Below are 18078 nucleotides of genomic sequence, written 5' to 3'. Positions count from 1 at the left end.
TAATTCATACACTTAATTTAATTAAACAGTTACGTCAATGCAAGAAAATAATTTATAATACAATTAAAGTAAGCATAATAACCAAAAATACAATTAATTTAATTAAAATATATACTTAACTAAATAAGGCAATTCAAATACAAAACTAACAGTTTAAAACAAATAAACCAATTAAACATTTAAGCAACTAGCCACATAAAAAAAAAAAAAAAACAATAAAGATAATTGAAATTCCAATTTTATTCTTTTTAAAACTAGGGGGTATTACAAATTCCCCCTTTATAAAATGTCCTTGGAGTAGTGAACAAGTCAGAAAATAAACCCTTAAAATATCTAATCCCGCAACTATGTGGTAGGTAGAGTTCGGGAGCATAGGAATAAAACAGTTTGCTCCCAGCACATTTTTGATCGATTAAAGAAATCTTCGATCGATCGATCCAAAATATCTTCGATCGATAGAATAAATCTTCAATCGATCCAAATTTTCAGCATTTTTAACTTTTTTTCTGGATTTTTCTGAAATATTTCTGGAACTTTTGCTTAATTCCAAAAAGGCTGTAATAGACCATTTTTAGCCCGTTTGAACCTTATTAACCTGAAATAGACAAAAACACAAATAAGTACTAAAACGGAAAAATAAAGATAGATGAATGGACTAAAATACCCTCGATTAGGTGCTAAAATGTGTCACATTTGAGCGTTCATCATCTGTCGTCCACCGCCACCTTCCACCACTGCGACCACCCGCCGCCTTCCAAACCACCACCTATACCACTACTGTATATTTTCCACCTCCACTATCATCTTCATCTCCATCCAACACCACCACCATTTCTTTTATAAAAATTATAAAAGAATGTTATTTTGTTAACTTAATTATTGTCATTAAGAGGGGTATTTTGGAGAATTCAATTCAAATTCATTATATTCTAAATTTTAAATTTGTCCAACCAAACACTAGAATGATTATTCATATACATATCATATTTGCAACCAAATAATGAAATTAGAATGACTATTCCATTATATTCCCATGCTCATTACATACTTGCATTTCATTCCATTCCTGCAAAACAAATGCAACATAATAGCAATCATATTTGTGGAAGGAAATGAAAGGAACCATTTTATTGAATTTACAACTATACCCTTTTTATAGATTTAATTTTTTATAAAATAATGACAAATTTGATATTAACAAAGTTGCATTAGAAATATTTGTCTTTCATCCCATTTTGAAATGATAACAAAAGTTACTATTCATGCCTTATTGCATTCCACTGAATCCTTTATTTTCCTTCCAACATTTCATACTAGAAACAATCTATCATCTTTATTACCATTATTATTATTTTTTTCCTTTCATTTCCATTGTGCCAAATTGGCCCTAAAATCGCAACATAAGAGATTACGGATTATATATTAAAATTAGAGGTGCAACTTGGGTTACGTAACCCGAACCCACCCAAGCCCAGCTTGATTTTTTATGGGCTTAGACAATCATTTTTATGATTAAGTTTGGGTTTTGGATGAAAAATTCTAACCCAAACTTAATTAGGGTTGAGTTTGGGTTGAGGTGCTATAAACCCGGGTCGAACCTGAACCCGGATTCTATATATATTTTTTTCCATATATATTTTTATTTGAAATGCATTATATATACTATTCAAATTACGATCACCTTTTTTCTTTCTAACTTCCTTTGGTAAATCGTAATTTATTTTATGTTAACATTTAGTAGAATTAATTTTCTAAGAGTTTGTTGGTAATTTATTTATAAATTTGCAATAAGTTTTTAAAACTTTTTTTAAGAGTAATTTAATCATAAAGTAATTCAAGCCCACATTAAATTTGCACCGTGGAGATTGGTCATATGGATAACTTGAATTAGTCTGACTTTCTAACCTGAAATTTAAGTTCGAATTGTAAACCCGAGTTCAAAAAAAAAAAAAAGAGATGAACTTGGGTTTAATAGCTAGGGTTGAATATAGAGTTAAGTTTAAGATCCGATTGAATGTAAGGTTAGGATTGGACTCGATTGAACATCTTATATATTGAGTTGCTCCAGTTCGCTTGAGTTGCAGCCTAATTTAAATCTACCGGGTCTAACAATTTTCGAGAAAAAAATGGGGAAGGGGCGGCGCAGATTAGGCTAAGTTATTATCCTTACAACTCGCTCGAGTTCCACAGTTATAGGGAAAAAAAAGGAGAAAGGAAGGGCGGCGTTTGTAAGTCACAAGGCGCGTTGGAGTTTTGTATGCCTCCCACCCCAACCAAAAAAGGAAAAGAAAAACCTACACCCTTCCCATCTCTCTCACCCAAAAACTTGCAACAAAAGCTCTATACCCATTTTCTCTCACACCCGAAAGCCCTAGATGCAACAATGGCATTAAGCTACTCCCTCTCACACCGAAAAACCCTAGATGCAACAATGGCATTAAGCTACTCCCTCTCACACCGAAAAACCCTAGATGCAACAATGGCATTAAGAGCTCTCAACACAATCTACTCGAAGCTCCTCTCTCGAATGGCTGTTTGTTCCCTCCGCACATTCGCTCCCATCAACTCCAATTCCGAATCAGATATTCCAACTAATAATTCGGATTCGGACTTACGTTCAAAACAACTTCCTCATGCCGAAGGTAAGAAAAACAGAGCATTCAATCGATTTATGAAAGACGGGTCAACATTCCCCCGCAAGGTGTTGAACGACGACGAGAAATATGCGAGGATGGACATGCCGGTGACCCGGAAGCAAGGGCTGAAACTGTTGGTTGCAGACAACTCTCTGAATGCCTTGGAAGAGGTGGATGATGATCCTCTGTCCGTGGAGGAGTACCGAATGAGTTACTTCGGCAACATCGATCTTCCTCAGAGCCTCTACAAGATGGGAAATATCGTAACCGAGCTCAAGGACATTGCGTTTAGCTTGAAAGTAAGTATTACTTTAGTAGAATCGGATATTTAAGTTGTGCTTGTAACTAATAGGTTTTTTTATTTTTTATTTTTATAAAAGAATTTGCTTTATCAATTTGGGACTACAATTGATGGGATTTCAAATACCGGGTAGATTGGAGAAGAAAAATTTAATCCTTTGAACTAATTTTTCTTTAATTAATTCCAAAGCACCAAATCCATGCAAACCCACACCGTCTATAAGGAAACAAATGTCTAAGATCTTCTTACTCTCTAGTTTATATTTATCTCTAATCTCTTGAGTACTTTCCGTATGTCTAATGTCTTCCTACCCTGTAGTTTTTCTTTTATCTCTATATTCCATTCCATATCACATCTTCCAACTGCACTCAAGTTTAAACACTAAACTATTATATCACGCTCAATGAATTTGCGCCTACTCTTATTTATATTATAAAATTGGTTCTAGAATTATTAAAAAACATATTTTAAAGATATTTACGAGCAATCAGACAAATTTCTAGTTTAGAACATTTTGAGAAGTTAAGTTCATTTTTTTTATATACTCATTTTACAATTTTATATCTATATATAATAATATTTTCACTTCGAATCCCATCTTACATCCAAACTAAAAATTGAATTTCTTTCTTTCTTTCGAATCCAATTATTCCAAACATACAAATGGAATTTCATTTTAATTCCTATCTAATCCCAATTCCAACTCCTTTTTCAAATTCAAATCCCAAAAGGAACTTTTTTTGGATAAGTAAGGTTTTATAAAAGGCCCTCAAAAGGGGAGCGATCCCAAAGAAGACAACGGCGGACCCACAATCGGCTCTATAGCTTTAAGCTATCCATAAAATTCAAAAGACTATCCATTGAATTACAATCCCGCCCATATACGCAAAAAAATAAAGAAGTAAGAATATTGTATTTAATAGCCCAAATGGGAGACTCCTCTCCTTTAAAGAATCTCCTATTTCTTTCGCACCACAGACCTTACCAAATACAAAGGGGAGTGGCCCTCCAAGCTTCTCTGACTCGACTTTCCACTGTCCATCCTTTCTAAGTCTTTAACAAGTCGACCGTGGATTCTGGGAACACCCATGGAAGACCAAACGCAACCCAAAACATAGCCCAAACATCCCTAGCTATTGAGCAATGAATAAGGAGATGGTTGACAAATTCCCCCATCTTCTTGCACATGTAACACATGTCAACCACAATATGACTTCTTTCTCTAAGGTTATCAATAGTAAGGATACTTCCCAAAGCGACAGTCCATGAGAAGAATGCCACCTTCAGAGGAGCTTTTGTCCTCCAAATGGCTTTCCAAGGAAACATAGGGCCAGGGCGCTCCAACATGCATTTGTAGAAAGAATTGACCTCGAACACTCCTCTCGGGGTACCCACCCACAACATCTCGTCCATTCCCACCCTAACCACCACCTGTTTATAGATGAATGCTAGGAAGTCTGTAACCTCCAAAAGTTCCCAATCGTGAAACTGTCTGCGGAACTACACATCCCAAGTCACCTTCCCATTATCGAGTCGATAATAGTTAACGACCACCACATCTCTAGCCATAGCAATCCGGTAAATGCGAGAGAATCTACTGGCTAAATCCGAATCCCCACACCATTTGTTTTCCCAAAACTTGACATTACTTCCGCTTCTAACTTTGAACCGAATACGTTTGGAGAATTCATCCCAACATTTGCTTTTTCCAACCTGCAAGCCTCTTCCCAAACCGCTCAACAATCGGATCCCACACAGAAACTCTCCTTGATGAGGCTCCCAAAGGGAGTCCCAAGTGGAGATCGGAAAAGAGCCAACACCACACCCCAGAGTATGCCAAGGCATGAATATCATCCACCTCTCCAACTGATGGCTAAAGGCCTCCCCATCAGATGGCTAAAGGCCTCCATGACGATAATAAATAAGAATGGGGAAAGAGGGTCCCCTTGCCTCAATCCAAGAGAACTAGCAAAAAAACCAGCCGGGGATCCATTCACTAAAACAGAGAATCGAGCAGTCGAAATACAGAAAAAAATCCACGACCTCCACTTTTGCCCAAAGCCCATTCTCTTCCTTAGGTACATCAAAAAATTCCAGCAAATATGATCATAAGCCTTTTCGATATCCAGCTTGCAAACAACCCCCGGAATACCACTTCTCTCCCTAGCCTCAATGCATTCACTAGCAATCAAAATTGAATCCAGAATTTGACGCCCTCCACCAAATGCATTCTGGGAGTTTGAAATCACCCCTTTGAGAACTCTCCACAACTGAAGACTATTGCAATAATTTTATACACCAACCCAACAACACTAAGTCCTTCGCCTCACATGCTCCACCCTCTTTGGGAATAAGAGTGATGAAGGAAGCGTTGAGGCTCTTCTCAAAAGAACCATGCAGAAAAAAAGAATCCAATGCCCCCATCACCTCAGCCTTCACCACCTCCTAATTCTGATGAAAGAAAGCTAAAGTAAACCCCTCTGGCCCTAGAGCTTTATCCCCATCACAGCTTCTTAGAGCCGCCAACTCCTCATCTTCCCCAAACGGCATTTCAAGCCCGTCTCTATCGCCTTCCGAGATTGTTGCAAACTCAAGCTCATTTGAAAAGTTGTTCATTTGAACTAGACTTGGTTTATAGCGTGCCCCTGTAAAGAGGTGATGATATGCTGTGTTTACATTTTTCTGAAGGAAAGAGGCATTGAAGGTTACAATGACAGAGAGGGCTCTTTCTGCAGTGAGGTCCTATTTTCATATAGAGTAAATTAAATAGAGGAGTCCTCTCCTTCTGAATACTTCTAAGGACTAATCCATGTGAGGGAGCCTTTAGTTTCTGGGAGACACTGATTCGCAAAAGATGGAATTTTGCCAGCGGTGGGATTCATGGGCGTAATAGGAAACTATGATTTGTAGTCTCTGCCTATTTTTACATGTCAATTACCTTACTTCTGTTTTTGCTTCATGTTCTTTTTAAATATTGGAGATTATAGCAGAATAGGTGGTTTATTTTTGCAGTATTTCAATTAAGCTCAACATTTCTGGAAGGGGAATTGCAGCATCAGGCTAGATTGTTTGTCAGGAACCTTTTATTATGACCCCCATAGTAATTATTCAATTAATTTGTCAGTTCCATTGAACAAGATTATGTGCCATGTAGACCACTTTCTTGTGTATTTCTGGTATTCTCCATCCCTTAGAATGAATACTGTTGTTATAGGTGGAATATGAAGCATCCGGAGTGAGCTTTTGGTATAAATAGCTAGGGGCACTTCCATACAGGATCTTCATGCAAGGTTAACAAATAACATCAGAAACCCTCCCCTCCCCAACACCCCCACCCCCCCCCCCCCCCCCCCCCCCCCTCCTTTTCTTCTCTCTCTCTCTCGTGTTTTCAAAAACAAACTCATGAGATGGTGGATAACAATTAGGAAGTACGAAAAATCGAGAGCCCACTTAGTGACACTGACAGTGCTCCCTTGGCTGTTTTTCTTTGGTAGAACACTTCCATTGATTTTAAAAATAGTGGTTAATAAACTGGTAGATGAGATTATTTTCACTTACTACATAGAAACCCAAGTAAACTTTATGCAGCATTAGGCTAATTTTTCAATTCCATTTACTGACTTTCACCTCTATGTTGGGGCCTTTTCTTGGTTCACTTCTCCAAAAAAAGGTCGAGTGTATAGTACAACTAGCGGTGCACACGGTTCGGTACCATCCCTGGGCTAAATGAGAACCAAACTTATCCCAACAGTTCCTAGAAAATTAGAACCAGAACCAGAAGCGGACCATAGCAACTGTAAAATCAAACAGAACCATAAGAGATCAGTTTGGTCCAGTTATATCCACAGTTCTGGACTTTAGTAGTAGGAACCTGTGCCACCATTGTAACATGTGATTCCATACCTCTCAGAGATTTTGTCAATTCATCTCCTACTTTCACTTCTTTTTCAGCAAGCGTGAGATTGAGACTCAAATGATGTAAAATAGTGGCAAAATCTCTGTTGGGTGCATGTATTAAAAAACTATGAACAAACTTAATAAATGTGAAGAAATTATATGATTAAGCAAAAAGCCACAACATCATATATATATATATATATCATTAACAGTTCAATCCTAATGGACATTGGACCCCAAACCAGAACTGAATTGTGAGTTAGCGGTTCTCTGTTTTTGGAATTGGACCAGTCCAAATCATAACAAAGCTAGATTGAACCATACGGTCTGGTTCGGTTCGGATCGATTCACCGGTTCCACTGATTTTTTGTGCACCCCTAATTACAACAAGTGATGCGAGCAGATGTATAATCAAATAATTTGGGGTCTAATTATATTAAGATGAAGTTGCCAACTAAGGGAGCAGGCTTGCCAGGTTATAAAAGAGATGTATGAAATGCATTTGTCTAGGTGAAATAAGAATGCTTAGCTAGATGAGAAGTATGAAATGCATTTGTGTAGGTGAAATAAGAATGCTTAGCTAGATGAGAAGTATGAAACACATTTGTGAGGCAGAAATAAGAATGCTTAAATAGATGATACGAGTAATTAGAAGTAATATGGTAAATGATTAACGTGTGACACAATCAAGAGTTACACTTGTTGCTAATAAATTATAAGGAATGCCAACTTAAGTGGTCTAGACATGTATAATTTAGACCCGTGGATACACTTGTTAAGAAATATAAGATTAGTTTTAAGAAAAATAGGACAACCAATATGGGATAGAATAAAGATGCATGACATCAATGATTTAATATATAATATATAATAATCTATATATGGGTAAATAAAAAGGTGCAGGTTGTATTCTTTTACTTAGTAAGCAAGGTGACATGTGAGAGTGTCATTATGAAAGTGAGTGCAAGTTGCATTTACTTAGTGAGTAAGGAGGTTGCAAGTTGCATTCTTTACTTAGTGAGCAAGGAGGTGACATGTGAGGGCATCATTATAGTTAGTGCAACTTGCATTGTTTTACTTAGAGAGTAAGGTGATGTGAGAAAGTGGGGTCCACGCCATTATGAAAGTGAATGAAAGTTACATTCCTTTCCTCAGTGAAGAAGTTCAGATTAGGCCATAAATAAGGCTCACCTTTGTATTGTTGAGGCAGCTTGAATGAAATTAACAATATATCAGTTTTATAATCTGTTTGAGCTTGAGCTTGGTGTGAGATATATATCTCTTTTCCTGCTTCCGTTACGTGAGGTGGTATCAGAGCCTTGATTTACCCTGGTTTGATGTTGAATGATTGTTTCGGCAGCAACCGCTTTGCCGACGAAGATTGCAAAGGCAGTCATGCATACTTAAGAAAAACAGTTTAGACAAATAGCTAGTCTTGGGATTTGTGGCAACCAGTTTCGTGATCCTGTTCGGGTTCGTGCTAGAGATTTTTCTCGCGGTCAACTGAACATTGGTGTAAATCCACGGAGGCCTCCAGCCTATGCGAATTATTCCGATAATGAGGAGTTAGGAAGATTCGGGATGGATTGGTGTGACCGAGCTAGGCCAGACAAAAACTATCTGAACACTCATGATTGTTACATGAAGATTGATCTTCCCAGTTTCAGTAGATATCTTCATATTGAGGATTTTTCAGACTGGCTGAACGATGTTGAGCGTTTTTTCGAGTATATGGAGAAGACAAGTAGGTTAAGCTTGTACAATACAAGCTTCAAGGAGGTGCTACATCCTGGTGGCCCGCTGGGAACAAAGTCAAAGACACCGGAGATGGCTCAGAAAGCAACCTGCCCGAATGTGGCACAAGATGAAGAAATTATTGATGGCCAGATTTCTCCCACAAGAGTATGAAGAGATCTCGCACCACCAATATCAAAATTGCATGCAAAGGTACTTACACCTATTAACCACTATATTGATGAGTACTACTGCTTGAATGAATGCAATAATCTCTTAAAAGTCGGTAAACCAACATATAGAGAGATATATTGGAAGATTGCGAGTGGTAGAACATGATTAAATTCAGAATCCAACTGAAGAAGAACTGCCCAAAGCTTCTAAAGTGGAGGGGCATTGTTTTCTTGCTGGAGATGAGGCATAGTTTGAAGAGGGAGTAAATGAATCCGATGATATGACAATCATTGTTAAGAGCAAAGAGTCACCTCGTTTTGGATCCAGTGCAACCTTTATGAGCTGAATAACAGTAGTTGATCTCAGACGAGTTACCAGTTGGTTTATCACCCATGCGAGAAATTCAACATCACAAAGATTTGGTTCTTGGCATGAGTTTACCAAACCTGCAACAATACTGCATGAACCCAGTCGAGAATGAAGTGTTGCAGAGGCAAGTTGAAGAGTTGGTTCCTATACCGTGTTTTGATGATAAGATTGATATGGTGGTTGCCTCAAAATTCTTTTCGAATATTAACTTGATTTATTATCATCAAATCCGTGATGATTATGGAGACAAGTGTGCTTTCAAGACGAAAGAGGGACATGCCTATGCATTCGACCTTCCTGAGGGCATGGTCCTTTCTCCTACCTTCTGCTGATTTAGTCTAGTGTCACCTGCCTAGTGAACAGCTTTATTTTCAGCTTAACTTGAGGATGAGTTTTTCTAAGGTGGAGGAGTCTGATGCAGGGCATCCATGATTTGATATATAATATATATAATAATCTCTATATGGGTAAATAAAAATGTGCAAGCTGTATTCTTTTACTTAGTGAGCAAGCTGACACGTGAGAGTGTCATTATGAAAGTGAGTGCTAGTTGCATTTACTTTGTGAGGAAGGAGGTTGCAAGTTGTATTCTTTACTTAGTGAGCAAGGAAGTGACACGTGAGGGCATCATTACAGTAAGTGCAACTTGCATTGTTTTACTTTGTGAGTAAGGTGACATGTGAGAAAGTGGGGTCCAAGTCATTATGAAAGTGAATGCAAGTTGCATTCCTTTCCTTAGTGAGCAAGTTCAGATTAGGCTATAAATAAGGCTCACCTTTGTATTGTTGAGGCAGCTTGAATGAAATTAACAATATATAAATTTTATAAACTGTTTGAGCTTATGCTCGATGTGAGATAATTAGACACCATTCAAAAATTAAATATAATGGGAGAAAAGAATTTCAATAGTAAAGAATGAAATAAGAGAATAGATATGCTCGATTCCATTTATATGGGATAAAGAGAAGGATAATGATCACAAAGGCGTACACCAGGTAGGCAAAGGTGGTCTGTAGCCCACCATGTTAGCCCAGCCCAAAAAAAAGAAAAAAATTAATAGTATTAGCCTACCCCAAAATTTAGCCCACTCAATGAAGCCCAAGTCAACTCGGCCACCATACTAAAATAAAGGCCCCAACCCAGCATGCAAAATGTAATGTGGTGAAACCAAATGAATAAAACTTTAATATATCATTGAATTCAAATATTTATCTATATTATGTTATTTTTATTTATTTTATTTTGCTTAAGAAATTTTGTTATTAAATTTATGTTTAATATTAGCCCACCCCAACGAGAAATCTTGAATCCGCCCTTGAATGATCATGATTCCAAACTTATAAAAAAAGATGATGATCCCGACTTGATCAATGTGATTATTTGGATTGAATAAGATTGCCCTTTGCTTCGTTCTTCATATAGCAATATATATATATATATATATATATATATATTCCTATTGTTGTTGAAGACTTTTGGTTTACCTTTAAATTTGGTTTGAACTTGAATTTGGATCTTCTGTAGGAGTTCAAATTAAAATGAAAATTACTTCTTCATCTGTCATATCAAATTTGGCTGACTGAATTTTTGTATTGTTAGCCGCAAATGATGATGAGGAACACTTGTGACAGCCGGCGATGGTTTACGAGTCGTACTGATTCAGTTAGTGATGCAGCCAATGTTGAGAGTAATGCCTTTTCTACTAATGCAGCTGGTAATGCCTTTTCTACTAATGTATCTGGTAATGCAATCCACGGTGAAGGCCCAGGTAAGTGTGTTTATGGTGCATGTGCCCTCATTTTTCATTTCTTTTCATTCGAATGATAATTTTAGTATAAGTTACATGATTTAAAAGCTCTATTTATACCTTACGAGTTTAGAGCCTGATGCAGCTGTATATTTTCATTATTTTAACCTGTACTTATGAGCTTAGAACCTGATGCAGTTGTATGTTTTCATTGTTTTAACCTGTACTACTCTGTTCATTTGCATTATCCTCATAATATGTTGCACAATTTTTATTTTTTATTATTTATCATTTGAGAAAAATCCAATTTTGAATTTGGGTGGGAGCATCCTATAGATTGGCATCTCATATTAAAAAAGATAAAAATAAAGAAAAAGAAAAAGAAAAAGAAAAAGTAAAATATGGAGGGAGGAAATATGTAAATCTTATCTCTAGGTATCCTAGTGGGTTTCAGATGAATACATAAAACATAAATACCTAAGAGGCACGGAAACGGTTACGGGACACGGATTCGAAAAGACACGGTTACGGCAAATTATAAAAAATTAGGACACGGACACTACAAATAATAAATACAATATGTACTTCAAGAAATTAAGAGTGGTATAATTTTTTTGTCAGTCTAATAATGAAAAAAAAAAAATTGTGTTTTGCTGGGAAAAGAATGAATGATAGAAAGAAGAAAGAGAAAAACAAAGAAATAAAGAGGATAGGGGTTTTGTTAAAAACAGAATTAGGGCTTAGTGAGAATTCATAGAAGAGAAAAAGTTCATGGAAAGAAGAGGAAAAAGGAAAAAGAGATGCAAAAAGAATTTTGTTGTGAAAGGAAAGAGTGAAGTATCTAGGGTTTGTGTTGAATAAGAAGAAAGAAAGAATAGGTGGAGAATCGGTGGATCATCTTCTTTTGCACTGCCTAGTGGATTTTGATTGTTGGTATCTTTTGTTAGGCATGTTTCGGGTTTCGTGGGTGATGCCTAGATCTGCGAGAGGACTGAAGGAGGATTGGAGTGGATGCTTTGCGGGAGGTCATGCTCGTGGGTTTTGGAGGATGGCGCCGTTATGCTTTATGGTGGTGTCTGTGGAGGGAGTAGAAAAATAGATCCTTTGAAGGAGAGGAATCCTCGATTGTTGTTCTTAAGTCAACTTTTATTCATCTTTATGCGTTTGGGGTTTGGGTAGGCATTGTTCCTCTCCGGAGGAGATAACTGACTTTATTTCTTCCTTGGGTCCATAGGATCCTTTTGTTGTTTATGGGACACATTCCCCTTTTGAATGCCTTTTATTGAATTTGCTTAATTATCAAAAAAAAAAAAAAAAGAAGAAAGAAAGAATAGAGGAGGAGAAAGAAGAAGAGAGAAAATAAGAGAGAGAGAGAGAGAGCATCCACTGAGAGCGAAGCTTGGTTGGTGGGAGAACAAGAGAGAGTCAAAGATGATTGAGCAAGAGTTTCAACCTTTGAACTAAAATATAAGCATATATATTTGATTGTTTAATATAACACTTTTTTATAAAACAACTTTTAAGTATTATTATTATTTTTTTAATAAGTAAAAATGGTATAAAAAGCACTCAAAAGGGGAGGGCATCCCAAGAGAACCACACAAGGCCAAATAGGGCCTCTACACTCTCAAAGAGTCCAAAAAATCAACAATCTTCTTTAAGGATTTATAATTTCTCCCTACGACCTAACAAAAAAGAGTAGTAATAATAAAGAACTTGAGTGCAGAGATAGTAGTCACTTTTCCCTCAAAAGATCTCCTATTTCTTTCAATCCATAGACACCACCAAACGCACAAAGGCGAAACCCTCCAAACATCCCAGGCTTGGGCCCCACTGTAAAACCTCTCTAAGCCTCACTTAACCCTCTGGTAGTGTTGGGCATAACCCACTGAACCCCAAACAAACCTAGCATCAAGTCCCAACAATCCCTAGCCATATGGCAGTGCAAAAGAAGGTGGTCCACCGTCTCCTCATTTCTAAGACACATGCAACAAAAATTGACCACAACTTCTTGTTTTCTCTTCAAATTATCTTGGGTCAATATCTTCCCTAGAACAGAGGTCCATGCAAAGAAAGCCACCTTTAAAGGGGCTTTTGAGCTCCAAATAGCCTTCCATGGAAAAGGAACCCCTGTCCCCTCATGAGACATCTATAGAAGGACCGAACATCAAAGTGGCCCTGAGTAACACGATCCCACACCCAATCATCAGAAACGCCGCCCCCAATCTCTTGATGATACAATAGCTCCAGAAAACCAACGACATCCTCAATCTCTCAGTCTTGGAAGTGCCTCGTGAAACGAACATCCTAAAACGATCTCCTACTATCAAGGCAATAGCAGTCAACCACCATGGCATGTCTATCCATGGCAATCCTGAAGAGCCAAGAAAAAGTAAGATCAAGAGAACGATCAGTGCACCAAACATCCTCCCCAAAACGAATTCTCCTACCATCCTTGAGTCGAAATCTGATGTGTTCTGAAAATTCATCCCACCCCTTCCGAATGGATTTGCAAACCCCAACTCCCCCCGGAATACGCACCTCAACGGAGGTCCACCCTCCTCTCCCCTCCCCAAATCGACTCGCAATCACCCCTCCTCCATAGCTTATGCCTCTTTACCCCAAATCTCCACTACCACTTCCCGAGGAGAGCCTTATTGAATGGCACCAATCTTCTGATTCCCAAACCTCCAACCCGGATCTGGCAGCAAACCTTCTCCTAGCTAACCAGATGATATTTCAACTCCTCCCCCAAGCCCCCCCATAGGAAATTCCTCTGCAACCTCTCAATCCTCTCAGAGGAGGGAATCTGGAAAAGTGAGAGTAAATATGTAGGGAGGCTTGAAAGAGTGCTCTTTATCAGAGTAACCCTTCCACCCTTAGAAAGATACTGCTTTTTCCAACCCGCCAACCTCCTCTCGAATCTTTCCACCACACCATAGGATCCCATCTCCCCACACTCCTCCAAGGCGAACCAAAGGGTAAACCCAAATAGGAAATAGGAAAGGAATCAATGCTGCGCCCAAGAACATCAACTAACGTAGCAATCTCAGGAACTTCCCCAACCAACACCAAAACACTCTTCCCTCCATTCACATTCAGACCAGAGACAGCTTGGAACCAAATCAGGATAAATATCAAATATCTGAAGTGGGGCACATCTGCAACACAAAACGCTAAAGTGTCATTAGCAAACATCAAGTGAGAAATCTCGAGCTGATTATTTGTGTCCTTACCCACCTCGAAGCCTCTCAGGAATCCCAAGTCAACATTCCTCCTCAACAATCTACTCAGAGCCTCCATCACAATAAGGAACAAAAAGGGAGAAAGCGGGTCCCCCTACCTCAAGCCCTTCGAACTGGGAAAGAAACCCATTGGAGCTCCATTCACGAGAACTGAGAATTGAGCACTCGAAATACATAACTCTATCCATCTCCTCCATTTCTCATCCTCTCCAACAAATAGAGAAAAAAGCTCCAACTCACGTGATCATATGCTTTCTCAATGTCCAACTTACAGAAACCACCAGGAACCCACTCACATTCTGGAGTCCACACACTCACTAGCAATAAGGGACGAGTCTTAAATCTGACACCTCCCACTAAGGCATTTTGAGAATCGGAAATGAACCCATCCAAAACCCTCCTCAATCTGAAAGCAAGGACCTTGGCAATTAATTTGTAAATGCTTCCCACCAAACTGATAGGTCTAAAATCCTAAACCTCTAAACCTCTCCCCCCCCCCTCTTCTTCGGAATGAGAGCAATAAATGTAGTATTCAGACTCCTCTCCGACACGGATTCTTTGCCCTTTTAGGCGTTCCCGTGTTTCCTAGATATATACTATTTATTCAGAGATTTGGTATGTTCAATAGTTGTTGCATAATATTACTGATTTTTTTTTCTTCATAAAAATCATTTTTACTTGGATTCTTAATTGTCTACTACCAAACCTGGACTGAGTACAGAACTCAAGTCATAGTTATGATATGGGAGCATGAAATTGAGGTTGCAGTTTACAAGTATTAATTCATTCAGTTTTGAATCAGAAGGCAATGTAAATATATATATATATATATATATATATATATATATATATATTTTTTACATTGATAAATAGAAGGCAGTGGAAATATATATATATTTTTGATAAACAGAAGGCAATGTAAATATTAGTTGAAGTTACATTTTTTATCCATTATTGAAGTGCTAATGCTTTATTTATTTACTCTTTCCGTCCCAAAAAAAAAGTGTCCATCTTTCCTTTTTGGGTTGTCCCAAAGTAATTGTCCACCATTCCTTTTTGGGTTGTCTCAAAGGAATTGTCTACTTTCCTTTTTCAAACAACATATTTCACAAATTTCCATATATGTCCTTGGAATTTAAAATTTCAAACTTGAATATTAAAAAAAAGGGCAAGTTAGTAATTTTCCAGGGGGACAATGCATGTCCCACATGTCTCCTTAAAATTACTACTCCCCAAAAGTGACATTTATATTGGGACGGAGGGAGTATTATTTATAAGTAACATATCATAAAATAGCGCCTGAACAGGGAGCATAACCCAAATAGAAAGCTCACAGCCAAAACAATATGCTATATCCTCAAACTATCCCTAAAATTATCGTATCTTCTACAAATTTACAATTTCAACCGTTTACCATAACAACTAACAAAAATAAGAATGTAGAAAGAATAGAGAATTTGAGTGCCCAAGTAGGAGTCTCCTTCCCATCAAGAGATCTCCTATTACTCTCTCTACCAAATACCTGACCACGAGCAAAGAGGAGCAATTTTCCAAGCATCTCGAACTTGCTTCCATTGTACTTTCTCTTCAAGCTGTAAGCATGCTGTTTGTAGAATGAGGCATGTCCAAAGAAACACCAAAGCAGGCAAGAATAAAGCCCTATCCGTCCCTAGTCACTGGGCAATGCAAGAGTAGATTGTTCACCGACTTCTCATCCATCTTACACATACAACACGAGTTGACGATCAGCTATGCTGACTCTGCCTTCTCCTGAGGTTTATTAATGGCCAGAATCCTCTCTAAGGTTGTCCGCCCTAAGACCATGGTTGTTAAAATCGCGTTTCTAACTCGTATAATCGCACGATTTTACGATCCAACACGCCCAAATCGATCCGAATTGCCTAAAAATCGTTGCTTGTGTAGAATCGCTGGGAGTGTGGGTAGAATCGTGGGATCGTACGATTCTATATGATCCCAGTGATTCTAAATTACTCCATGTTTGTGGTCTTGTTTTGGGTTTAAGAGTTGTCAGAATTAGAAGAAGCCCTAGATCGATTAGCATAGTGCCACAATTCCTTCTCTTTCGCGGTTGACAAAGCAGCTCCGACGAAGAGATAAGATGCTTGAGGAAAAAAAAAAAGTCACTGGGGTTTCGGTGAAGAAGAAGAAGAAGCGGAGGAGGAGGAGGAGAGAGAGAGAACAAGAGATTAAGAGGGCTTACCTGAGAAACACGAGAGGAGCTGCCGGCTGCCGCTGATATTTGAGAAATTGCAACAGGGGAACAGGGAAATTTGCTCTCTCTCATCTGTTGCTATGGTTTTATCCAACCAGATTGGTCTTGTGCCTTGTTCTTTTCTTTTGCTTTCTTTGTTCTATTGTACAGTTGGGGCTGATGGGCTTTGCAAACTTCAGGTTTTTGAAGCCCAATGTAATATTTGCATTTATATAAATTTTTTCTTACCTCCCCAAAAAAAAAGAGAAGGGAAATAGAAAATTTAAAATTTAAAAATTAAAAGAATCTGTTTGAATATTTTTATATGAACATACCCCTTAGACAATCGTTTAAGGATAGTTTTTGTTTAGAAAGTTTGTTTGAGTTGTATTTTTATTAGTTTGGTAGAATCTTACTATTCACGATCCGATTCTACGATTCCAATTCTGCGGAGCCCAAAACGATTGTACGTAGAATCCCGATTCTAACAACCTTGCCTAAGACAGCTACCTCTAAAGGGGTTTTTGTGTGCCCAAATAGCCTTACAAGGAAAAATGCAGCCCTTCCACATTCACTAATCACTTATAAAAGGGAGGACCTCAAATTCATCCTTCTCCTCCTCACCGATCTACAAATTATACAACAGCCCCAATAGCTCAACAAAGTCCTCCACCTTCCAATCTTGAGATGGTCTTATGAATTGTATATATCAAATCAGCCTCCTGTTTTAAGGTGATAACATTCGGTTATGGTAGGAAGTCTGTGTGCTGCAATTCGAAACAGTCTCTGAAAAACCACGAGTAATAATCTCTTTCCACACTCGTTAACCCTGCAGGGTAGCTCAGCTAGTCAGGCCTTGGGTTCCCCAATGGTCACTAGTTCGAGACTCCGCAAGGCCATTGGAGGCTTGTTGCTTGTCCGATCGTTAACTTCAGGGCCTCATGGGATTAGTTGAGGTGCGCGCAAGCTGGCCCGGGCACCCACGAGTACCTTATTTATTGGTCTTTCTGTTTTACTTATCAAAAAAAAAAAGTAATCTCTCTCCACACCAGTCATCTACCCAAAACCATATACTCCTCCCATTATTCACTCGAAACCTAACGTGTTGAGAATTCATCCAACCCTTCCTGATAACTTCCTCACCCACCCCTGCCAGCGCACGCACCTCCAAGGAGCACCAACCACCCCTCCCTTTCCTGAATTATAACTAATGACCCTCCTCCATAACACTTGATCACGCATCTCCAAAGCAACTTCCCCAACAAGGTTTTGTTGAACAAGTCCAACCTTTGAATCCCGAGACCATGTACTTGAATGGGCCTCCTCCCAATTAAAAAGTTGATACTTGAACTTGACCTCCTTACTGCCCCACAAGAAGTTCCTTTGGAATCTCTCCATCTTATGAACAACGATGCTGGAGTTTAAAAGAGGGAGAGAAACTAGGGTATTCTTCAAGAGTATAAGTCGCCCCCCTTTGATACATATTACTTTTTCCACCTTGTAAGTTTCCTCTTGAACCAATCTAACGAGTGGATCCCACGAAGCCACCCTTGTCAGTGGATCTACCAATGGTAAACCCAAATACGTTAACCAGAATGTCCCACTGCACACCCTAGAATATCAGCCAGAAAGTCTCATTTCCCCCACCTTCGCACCGACACACTTTTCCCTATATTGACCTTTAGGCCAGACACAACCACAAAGCACACCAAAGCACTTGAAGATACCTGAATTGAGCCTCATCTGCCTCACAGAAAACAACT

General features: G+C 38.5%; 1 protein-coding gene across 2 annotated transcripts in view; it reads left to right on the top strand.

The window, feature by feature from the left end:
• The first annotated feature begins 2179 nt into the window (after positions 1-2179).
• The window catches only part of LOC132280220 (uncharacterized), a 33525-nt gene continuing 17626 nt past the window's right edge, over positions 2180-18078 (top strand). For both annotated transcript variants that reach the window (XM_059782395.1, XM_059782396.1), the window contains exons 1-2: positions 2180-2935; positions 10711-10879. In XM_059782395.1, coding sequence (XP_059638378.1) covers positions 2258-2935; positions 10711-10879 — 847 coding nt within the window. In that variant the 5' untranslated portion in view covers positions 2180-2257. The remainder of the gene's footprint in view (positions 2936-10710; positions 10880-18078) is intronic.

The sequence above is a fragment of the Cornus florida genome, unplaced genomic scaffold (genome assembly GCF_030987335.1).
Source record: "Cornus florida cultivar Cherokee Brave unplaced genomic scaffold, ASM3098733v1 CherokeeBrave_3.0.0_Hap2_Chr10, whole genome shotgun sequence".
Lineage (NCBI taxonomy): Eukaryota > Viridiplantae > Streptophyta > Magnoliopsida > Cornales > Cornaceae > Cornus > Cornus florida.
Note: the sequence above shows the minus strand (reverse complement) of the source record. Positions and strands in the feature narration are given on the sequence as shown.